The sequence below is a fragment of the Eleutherodactylus coqui genome, chromosome 4, assembly GCF_035609145.1.
Source record: "Eleutherodactylus coqui strain aEleCoq1 chromosome 4, aEleCoq1.hap1, whole genome shotgun sequence".
Taxonomy (NCBI): domain Eukaryota; kingdom Metazoa; phylum Chordata; class Amphibia; order Anura; family Eleutherodactylidae; genus Eleutherodactylus; species Eleutherodactylus coqui.
This window is the reverse complement of record NC_089840.1, coordinates 13,508,264-13,518,786: the sequence shown is the minus strand read 5'-3', so window position 1 is coordinate 13,518,786 and position 10,523 is coordinate 13,508,264. Positions and strand designations below refer to the sequence as shown.

At 43.5% G+C, this 10,523-nt stretch overlaps 1 protein-coding gene across 1 annotated transcript; it reads right to left on the bottom strand.

Moving 5' to 3' along the window:
• Positions 1–918: 918 nt before the first annotated feature.
• Positions 919–8,683, bottom strand: ADAMTS1 (ADAM metallopeptidase with thrombospondin type 1 motif 1). Its single transcript, XM_066599084.1, has 9 exons — positions 7,932–8,683; positions 6,791–7,137; positions 6,414–6,546; positions 5,897–6,064; positions 5,356–5,642; positions 4,816–5,002; positions 4,549–4,721; positions 4,040–4,215; positions 919–3,776 (listed from the first exon to the last, which is right to left on the bottom strand). Exons 1-9 carry the CDS (start codon positions 8,491–8,493, stop codon positions 3,041–3,043), a joined length of 2,769 nt encoding a protein of 922 aa, XP_066455181.1. The 5' UTR covers positions 8,494–8,683; the 3' UTR covers positions 919–3,040.
• Positions 8,684–10,523: the final 1,840 nt, after the last annotated feature.

The window sequence follows — 10,523 nt, the reverse complement described above, 5'->3', positions numbered from 1 at the left end:
GTAGAGGTATTGTTCCATTATCTATGTGCATATTTCCCATAGGAGCATGCATGGCCTTATAAGTCTTCTCACACCTTCTACCCGGGGAAACAGGGTAGGTGCTCTCCCTAAGGAGAAACCATACCTGAGCTGTGTGCTGAGATGCCTACAGATGTTGCTCAGGATAGGTATGGTTTCTCTATAGGTAGAGCATGTAACAGGTGGGAGGAGACTTAGAAGGCCATGCAGGGACATATGCAAATGTGAAGATGGAATAATACTTCTTGCAGGAATGCTGCTTTCCAATAGGTGGTGCTGTGGAGACATCGTTCCATCCACCATTTGTATATTTCTCAGACGCGCATGCATGGCTTTTTAAGCCTCCTCACATTATCTAGGTGCTCACCCTAAACCAAACCCTTCCTGACTCACATTGATACCTCTCACCAAACCAAAGCAATGACCAACTGCACACTGATGAGGGGCAAAACTCCTGAAACGGTCTGTCTGTGCATTCTTTACCTTTTCCTTCTGGAGAAGATCCTGGCTCTGGCTTGTATTCCCAGTCATTGTTACAAGGCTTGTTAAAAGGTTTGCCATTGACTTACAGGAATGCTGCCTTTAAATAGGTGGTGCTGTTCCACCTTCTCACTTGATACAGAGCTCCAAATCTAAACAGAGTCAATGATATTTGTCTTCTTTCCTCCACCACTAGTGGGAGCTCAGGAGCTTACCGTGTACGGTGTTATTATAGACTTCAATGTAAAATATGTATGCGGTAAGCTCCCTCTAGTGGTGACATAAGGAAGTCTGCAAGTTAGCTTTTCAATCTACATCCATGCAGAAGATTTGTCTCTCTGAATCTATTGAGATTTATATAAAAAAAAGTGACATTAACAATTAATTGTGTCATTAAAAATCAAGAAGAGAAACAAGATGTCAAGGAATGTCAATGTGTTCTTTTAATATTTCTAGTTACATATAATAATGCATAAATACTCTTTTTTTCTCGTTATAGAAAGCGATAACTTAAAATATAATCGGACTGGTTGTACAAAAATAAATAGGTATATGATGTGTCATTAACAGGATCCCTTCACGGAAGGAGCTGAAGCAAATACTTATGAAGTATACTCTGTATATAGATATATATATACACACTCACACACATTCACTCACTGAAGTCATATTCTCCAACCTGACACATGTCGGTTAGCCAACAGCTGCGGATGGACCTGCTATCCCCAGGACTGTCTACCAAATATATTTCCATATCTGCAATATGGAGCCTATATACCTTTTTATGTTATATCTCTATGTATGTACAATCTCATACTCTATACTGGCCTAAAATTTAGATCCCCCTCCCCCATCCCATTATCTACTTGTTGGTTTCCTCATAAGAGCTTATTTGGAACCAGATGTTGAAACCCTTAAAGGGGCTGTCCAGTTGTAAACTGCTGATGGCCTATCCACAATATAGTATAGTAGTAGATCAGTGGGGCGCTTTCGCTAGGGATCCCCAGTGATCAGTTGTTTGCTAGTTTGGTATGCTTGTACACCGAGTTGATTTCTGCAGGAAGCAGACAGCTCCATTTCCCCTGCAGTGGCCAGGCTTGGTATTACAGGCAAATTTTCCATTGAAGTGAATGGGAACTTTGCAGTGGGAATGGCGCTGTCTGCTTCCTGCAGTAATCCGCTCACTGTACAAGCACACAGGCATGGAGAACAGCTAGCTAGAGGATCTCTATATCTACTATTGATGGACTATCTTAAAAAGATCGGCCATCAAAGTTTTACAACTGGACAACCCTTTTAAAGAGATTGTCCACTTGTAAACTATTGATGGCCCATCTTCAGGATAAACTATCAATAGTATATTGGCGAGCATCTGCCAATCAGAACCCCCACCTTTCAGCTGTTTACTGAGCCGATTTCTGCAGGAAGCAGGCATCTCTGTTCTAACTGTAGTTGCCAGGCTCGGTTACACAAAGTTACCATTGAACTCAAAGAGGCATAGCCTGCAATGCTAAGCCTGGCCAATGCAGAAATCAGCTCAATGCATGAGTGCACCAGCCCAGTGAACAGCCAATCATCGGAGCCCATGGGGCGGACCGTTGCCAATCAAGTATGGATGGCCTATCTTAAGGATAACCCATGATTAGTTTACAACTAGACAACCCCTTTAAAGATGAGCATTCACATCCCGGCAGTCAACTCTTTGAGGACAACACCGGCTATAATACACAAATGATGCTAATCCATATAGAAATTCCTATAAAGAAGTTCTAAAAAAAAACCCAACTTTTTGAACATTAGAAAAACTTGTGTACTATAAAGGATTACTACCCTACTGTACTGCATGTTTATGACCACCTAAGTTTTTATATGATCACATGACCTTTGGTGAACTATTATAGACTTAGAATGTATAGTAGGGGTTCAAAAGGTACCATGTTCCAAAATGTGTATTCTAATACTAAAACAAATTCTTGGTCCACCTAATCTGCGGGTCTCACCTAAAATGAGAATATGGCTTAATGACTCTAGAAAAATATACTGTGATAGGATAGCAGCCATAACGAATTATGCTGATCATGTCCAGCGTCCGATCTTGCCCTACTTAAATGAGGTAGGTTAACCCTAACCAAGGGCAAAATCTAAAAAACATCTTGAAGGCCCCTTATTACAATGTCAATGATGGGCTTTTTTTGGTGATCTTTAAAGAGCCCGAGTAGATTTAATATATAGTATGGCCATCATCTGCTAACAGACTCCAAAAAAAGTTAAAAAAAACAAAAAAAAACATACCCATAATGCCCCAGGGGGTCTATTGATGAAGGATGTAGTGACAGTAATATGTCCTTCTTTCAAACCTACGTAACTTACTCAACCTGATGGCCCAACACAAACAGCAGTTACTTGCACTCTTCCTGCTCAAAAACTTTCCATCCTCCGGTTTGTACAATCGACAAACGCATTCTATCTGACCATCCGCTTTACAGCATGTTGATATTTTTTGTTTTTGAAGAACCTAGTGATATTCTCGGCCAAACGCTATTTAACTGCAATTAGAAACAGTACAAAAGTCTATTAAATGTTTGGGTTTCTTTAAAGGGTCGCAGTTGTCTTGAGGCAAATTGCTCCCCTCGTAAGATACACACTTCAAAAGTCTTTTCCTAAAACCCTTCCCACAGGTCTTAGAACACGAGGACCAATCTCCCAATTGCCATTGGGGACAGGGAATGTCTGCACATGACCGGACATCGTCTGGCTTCAGCTCGTTAGGGCAGTCTTTTGAAGGTTGACCCCTTAAGTCTTTACACTCTACAGATCTTCTCTGCCAGCCTAATCCACAAGTCTTTGAGCATTCACCCCATTCTCCGATAACCCACTCGGAGAGAATGGTTTCTTGTATAGCATTGAAGGATTCTTTCTTCTTCGTCAAAGTCTTTTCTGGTTGAGCTGATTTCTTGACGAAATAAATGTACTTGATTTTCAGTCTTTGTGAATCTCCCACAGTGAGGACCTGGATGGTGATGGGTTCCCTCAGTGGCTTGAAGCTGCGGATTCTTTCTAGTGATGCGGTAGAACCGCTGTAGGACAAAAAGTTGCCATTGTTGGAAATGTCTTGCTCCAATGTGGTTAATGTGTAGTCACCATTGAGGATATAGGTGCCATCAGCTGCCTTTATAGCCAAGTAGCTGCCATCATGCATGGAACCTCTGCTGTTGCGTTGCTTGACTTCGATGTTCGTTGCGCCAGCGGGGATGGTGATAACATCATGATACCCAGGTCTAGAAGGAAAAAAGTAAAAGCAGTGTTCAAAATTATATTCTGCGAATGCATGAAGATTAGGAAGTACTTAATAAGTAACTGATTAAAATGGACTTTAGCTCTAGGAGTTAAACTGTAAATGTGTAGAATGTCTAACCCTAAGACCCCATGAAAAAGCAAGATAAGGTAAAGGGGCATTCAACTACTGTAACCAACTGATCTTCCTAATGTATCGAATAAAGGATGACCCAATCATTGACTCCTAAATAGGCAGTGATCATACCTTGCTTTAGTGAATGTCCCAGATACTTTCTTGCAAGTGGAGCCGTTTCCTCCACAGACTCCACATTTGTCAAACTTCTTGTTGGAACCTATTACACGATCACAACCGGCCTTGACACATTGGCCTTGGATGCATATGGAGGTTGAGTCAGGGCTACATGGAGTACCATCGGCTACCTGCACAGGGCAAATGAACAAAAACAGATTAAAACAAGATCAGGCACATATAATCTGAATTACTTGGACATTTTGATTCTAGGCTAATAGTTAAGGGGCTACAGAAGTGAAGTGAGATGTTTCAAAATCTCTTGAGATGCCCCAGACGGTCTTAGATGGTCTTCAGAGTCTTTTCTAATATGGTACAAGTGTACAGATATACCCTGACCTAAAGGAACCCGATAGTTACTCAATAACTGAAGTGAGTGCCAATGTGGCTTTTACTCTAGAGCTTTAATGGGTCACTATCAGGGTCTACACTATTTATTTATCCAGAGAAAGAAATGAACATACCCTGGGGCTGAGCACAAAGAAGAACCCGGTGCCCTTTGCACGGCATACAAGCTTGCAACGATCCTTTGGACGGACTCCAGCAAATTTAGGTGTCCATTCAACATTGGGGCCACTTCCAGGTGTCTTGGAGAAGTCATTATGAGCTTCACATTGTTCTTCTCTGAATGTTTTGCCTGAGGACATTAAAGGATGAGGTTCAGAACCCGAGTTCATTGTTTCAATAGTACACCTTGATCAGGATTTGCACCGCTCATTCTGGTCACTCACCGTTATTTTCAGGGCAGTCTTGGATGTTGCATGAACGATATTGGACCCTTTTGCCTTCACAGTATTTTCCGCCATCCTTTGGCACTGGATTGTCACAGTCCCGAACAGAGTACTGAACTCCACCGCCGCAGGTTCTAGAGCACTCTCCCCAAGGGCCCCAGGTTCCCCAACCACCATGCACAGGAGTCTGCAATAAACAAGAAACATTAGTAACTAATATCTATGCATGTCATGCAACTATCAGGAGTCAAACAGGCCTAAGTAGTAGTATAATCATACAATTCTACTTCTTTCAATTGGTTAGACCTCCTAAAGCCATCTACAGCTGGGGCCATTGTCACCTAGCACATCTAACCATATCGAATGTTGACTTGTTCACATCTGACATCTGCAACAAACCTTATATTATACTTTCTCAAGTACCATGTCTAAAATCTAAGTGTGATACAGAGTTCTGTCTAGAATATTGTATGCAGAGTTCTATCTACTTGCTTCCAATAACTATATGCAAAGAAGCACATGAAGAAACATGAAACATACCTCATAGTGTTTCTTGTCTGTCATCTCGGTGCACTTGCCCTTTAGGCACCACTTCCCTTCACCACAGCTGGTTCCATCGGCCCAGGGAAAGTGTTTAGTTTGGCAGACGAGTAGTCCTCCAGAGACTCCAGTGCACCATAAGGTCGTACACGTGCTAGCGGCATCTGGACAATGTCTGGACTCCTCTCCAAATGTAAATTGGCACTGTTTATTGGCATCGTACAATGTTCCAGGGAGATCTGATGGAAGTTGGATGGGTCTGCTGGGCTTGTCCAATAAGCACTCTCCTAATTAAGCAATAGAGAAATATTTGAGTGCAATGTTCGTCAGAGAACATGTTCTTGCAGACTATGGCCTCTGCCTAGACTGTTTTACTACAGGGTCAACACACTTTGAAGCTATAATTGGTGAGGACCTACTGGCAACTTCAAGGAAAGCATACTGCACTAGTCAATGACACCCACCAAACTAAAATGTACCCAGTAACAAGAAATAGCCCCCCAAAACATCTAATGAGATCAAGAAAGCCAGGAGAACCTACCGTGTCCATTATCCAAGAAGGACGTGATCATATATGCACTACAAGGGGACCATGGTTCATGTCTATCCAGATTGGAGAGCATCGCCGCCATCATATGCGAATCCTTATTCTCAGTATTATATCCAGTGCATTGTTTGGCGTCATCGTGCGGCATATTAAACACATGACCTGGAAACATAACATTTTTTGGGTTATATAAACTTTTTTCCGGAATTCTTCATAGTTTGAAATTCACTCTACAGTTCTTCTCTAAACTCAACCACGCACTTGAGGAAAGTCTTTCTGGCCAATGTCAAGATTACAAAACACCCCAAGAGCTTCCTCATCGTAAACGTTTTTTTAGCACTCAAGGAGACATTCTTCTCTGGTTTCTATAGTAACTAGTCGTAAAATCTCAAGCCTGTCCTTCTGGTGTCTCCAAACAAACGTGAAGCTAAGCATTTCCTTCCCGAATTGTTTATCTAAGGCCTGAGCTATATCCCAGTCTTGCAGTAAAGCCATGTCTTAAGACGCCTACCTAGTTCATGGGCTGTGGTGAAAGCTGCTTGCAAGCCATCATCTTCAATGATAGAGCAACTGCGACTTGGATCACAAACGGTTCCAACGTCCGCCATCCCAAGGGTATCACATGTCTGAGCTCCGCAAAGATCCTTAAAACACAAAAATAGCAGTTTCAATATTAATTAGATCAAGGACAAAAGTTTGGCAGTAAATGTTTAACTTTGGCTCGATTCCCTGGCTGGAGAGCGCATAAACATTTGAGAGCACTGGAGGCCTTTTTTTTTTCTTCCCTCCTCTTAGTTTACAGCTTAATTGATTTTTAGGCTAGTTTTGACCATTGGATTATAATCAGATTAAGAACATTATGGAAAGATTAGGATCAGCCTTAATTACCTGTCTAGTAAATAGGATCGCCGTATCATAATGTTCGGCATGGCGGTCGCTGGGTGGGTTGTGTTGCTTTTGCCAGCTGCAGAAGTTTCTCAATGTCAGGGCAGCATTGGATGACACTTCTGGCCCCTTCTGCTCGTCGTAGATGACCAAGATCTTCACCACCACCAGGCTTATTGAATTTCGGATGCTGGGATGCTTGTACAGCTTAGCAGCCACTGACATTAGCGTAAGGAGATAGTGCTTTAAATTGCTTCCGTGAAATTCAGCCATAGATTGGTCAGCCACAAGCATGGTTTCCAAGTACCGGGGGCTGGAGACAAACCTCTTTTTCCGTGAATTTCCTGATCCTGCAAAAAGAAAGAAGAAATTAGCCGAAGGCTGCAAAGTTCGGAAATCCTTCCTAAACGCCGAGTCTATTTCTGGGGTTTCACCTACTTTGTCCACCATGACTCACTTGTAAGTCGAGTTTGGCCTGCTAGAGAAGATCTGAGTCACTTTCCACCTTCTTTAGCATGGAAGGAGTTGATGTAAGATCATTCACTTCCACATGTAATCACAGAATAGTACTTGTGACTCCTGCCAAACGGCTGACTGCTTCCCTGACCCTGAAACCGCAGCACCTTTCGAAGACACTGTACCCTTGTTCTGACTTTCAGCTTCCGAATTAACACTTTCAGCCTCCACTCGTTATATCCAACTCATTGTGTGCAAGACAAACCCAACGCCCCCAAGGCTCCTCTATTGTGTTTCATCTGTTCTCCCATTGACCGGCACTTTTTATGAATGGAAATTTGAGTTTCCTTCAGACTTGTGCAAAAAGACATATAAAGGAGGACTGCAGGAAGCACTGATATGCCGAATTTTTTTTGTTACAGTGACGTCATTCCTAACTACATATTTTTAACACCTTAAGTTCCTCAGCTGTATCCGGCAAGTCATGCCATCCAGCAGCAAACGGCACAGCCCTGTGACTTGCCTGACTGGCGTGACTCCAGGGCATAGTGCCCTACTGTTTCATTGACCTGAGAATACCCAACCAAAGGAACTTGCGCAATTTTCATTTTACTCCAATGGTCAAAAAGTTTTCAGTAAAAGTTTTGCATTTATGAATATAGCAGTAATTATATGACCTTCCCCCTACCTGGTAGTGTCATGGGTTGCCTGGGCTGCGGCTCTTCTATATCCAGCTGTTGCTGGGAGTTGTCAGTCACTCCACACTTTGCCTTGACACGACTCCTCTTGCTCAGCAGATGCAGAACCATAGTGCCGGAAGAAGCCATTGTCAGTGTGTGATTGCTGGGCTGGATGAAATACTCTTCCCCTCGGTGATAAAATGCTCCCCGGATCCCCGCACAGAGACTTAGGGCTGCACTGCTAGAGGGATCCCCATTGACAGTCCCAGAATAAAAGCAGTCGGCCAGGTTTGTTAGCGGCTCTGCAGAGTCGGCTCCAGTAGTTTTGGGTTTACCCACATATTGCAGACTAAAGTCCTTTGCAAGGAAGCTTGGGTCAGGCTCTAACTCCAAAGTGAGGACTTCTCCAAAAGCATCCAGTCGATATATGACCTTGCCATCCTTGGCTGGACCTTGGTCATTATCTACCTTGACAGGAACCACCAGTTCTTCTTCCATTGATATACCTAGAACAATCCGGGCACAGACCAAAGCTGCCATGCAGGGCAGCAGATAGTGAACACACCTCATCCTGAGCAAGAGGTGAGAAAACGATACAATGTTGCGCAAAGGTTCTCAGTGCGTAATGGTGCACAAGTTTAAAAGGCAACAAAGTTGGAGCAGAAGTTCTACTTGAGGCAGATTGCTTGCTAGAAGCCTTCAGTGCCTTGCACAGATTTTGTGCTTAGCTAGTAACCGGCAACTTGCTCTGATTGACTCTGGATCATGACTGCAGGAGCCTGACACTCTGTGCTGGAATTTATGGGGCTTGTCCTGTGAGCCCTCCCCTTAAAGTCTTTGAAGTGATGTGATCTCATTTCGTGCGTAGTCCTGAAGGAACAAAACCCTTCCTCTGCTGGATCCTGGCCAATATCATCAATCATGAGGATGGGAAGGGGGGGAGCAGCTGGCTTAGAAATTTGCAGCAGGAGCACGTCTTTTGTCAGTGACATGGACTCCAACTTTGCAGGCTGTGCCACCTTAAAGCAATTATCGCTCCATGCTAATGAATATTGCATCCCACACGCAGAGTGGCCAGTGCATGAAGAGTTAATTCGGCAATTTTATGATTTTTTTTTGCTTTCTATCATTTACGTTTTTTTTCGTTAGTGCATTTAATTTTTGACAAAATTGGAGTAGTTCATTATTAACGGAGAAGGAAAAGTTTTATTTGGCGCTGCATGCCTTGCTGTAGACTAATTGGTGTTACTGGTGGGTATATGCAGGTGAAGTTGGCATTGAATGGCTTACTTTATAACTCAGGTATAAAGGCTCAGTAGGTTCATAGGCTGTCCTATAGCACTGATAACACGTAGTGACGTCACGAGGAGCTGCGCCAAGTGACTATTTCAGCTCTGCTACTTCTGCACAACTGATGTGGAACTACTAGTCTGTGCATGTTCTGCCTTCTTGAGGTTGCAGGGGCTTTCGGCCAGCAATGGTATAAGAGCCACATGTTGGCATCCTGGTGCATAGACTGTAATGGCGCGAGCCCCGCCTGATGTAATATCACCCCCCCCCTCCCCTCTGCCACATACTATTGAGGTCCTATTACAGATGTGACATACAGTCAGCAGCCGCATTCTGTTTTTCGGATTGCCAAAAAAACCCTAAAAAATTGGGATATTAAAAGTCAGCATGTTATATTACCTGGGGCTCTTGTCGACGCGGAGTACTGGGAATGGCATGGCCGAGAGTCAAGTCATAAAGCCACAACGCTGCAATTTCTTAAAAACTTAAACCGCAGCTTTTTTACTCTGGAAAGGGTTAATTCTGGATAGTTCTTGGAGGGGAGTTTTCTGGTTCTTGGCTAAGGGAGCGATGGGAGGGCTCAAACTGGAAGCAGATGCTCTGCAAAGGGCTGGATCTAGAATATTACACTGACTATAGTCTCTGCAGAAGGACATTGAGGTCCTGTATGTACTGTATGACGCCCCCATCAGGGCGCAGTGCAACACTTTTAACACTACTGTTCCTCTCTTGGCAAAATCTATTAATACGAGAGAAAAAAAAAATGAGCTCAGCTTTCTTGGAGGGAAGGTCTTCCGTTCTAGGAAACAGGAACAGTGAGTCTTTCTCAGCTTGTACAGGCCACATTCATATACGCAACCTGCCCCTCGCACATCTCCATCCAAGAGGCACTCCAATAGATGACTGCGGCGTATTCATATTATTAACCGCTTCCCTGCAGACTCTTCATATCCACATATTCTGCAGACTGTAAGAGAATGCACAATCTGATCCAGAAGATACAATATGTAGGTAACAGTATTGGGACGCACAGAGAAAGGGACTAAACCTGAACTTATTCCCATTTTCCAACTGTCTTGGGTTGCCTTTGGCCCCAATGACTGCAGTCACCCCCCGCGGCCGCTTTCTACCAAATTCTGATAGATGGAACGATTTGGCTCCATTTTTGAAGCCGAGCTTCACATAGTGATGTGGGGGATGATGGGTGTGTTGGGCGCACGGATACAGTGTTCTACTTTGTCCCAAAGATGCCGGATGGGATTGAGATCCAGATTTTGGGCTGGCCAATGAAGCTTGCAGATGTTCTGCTC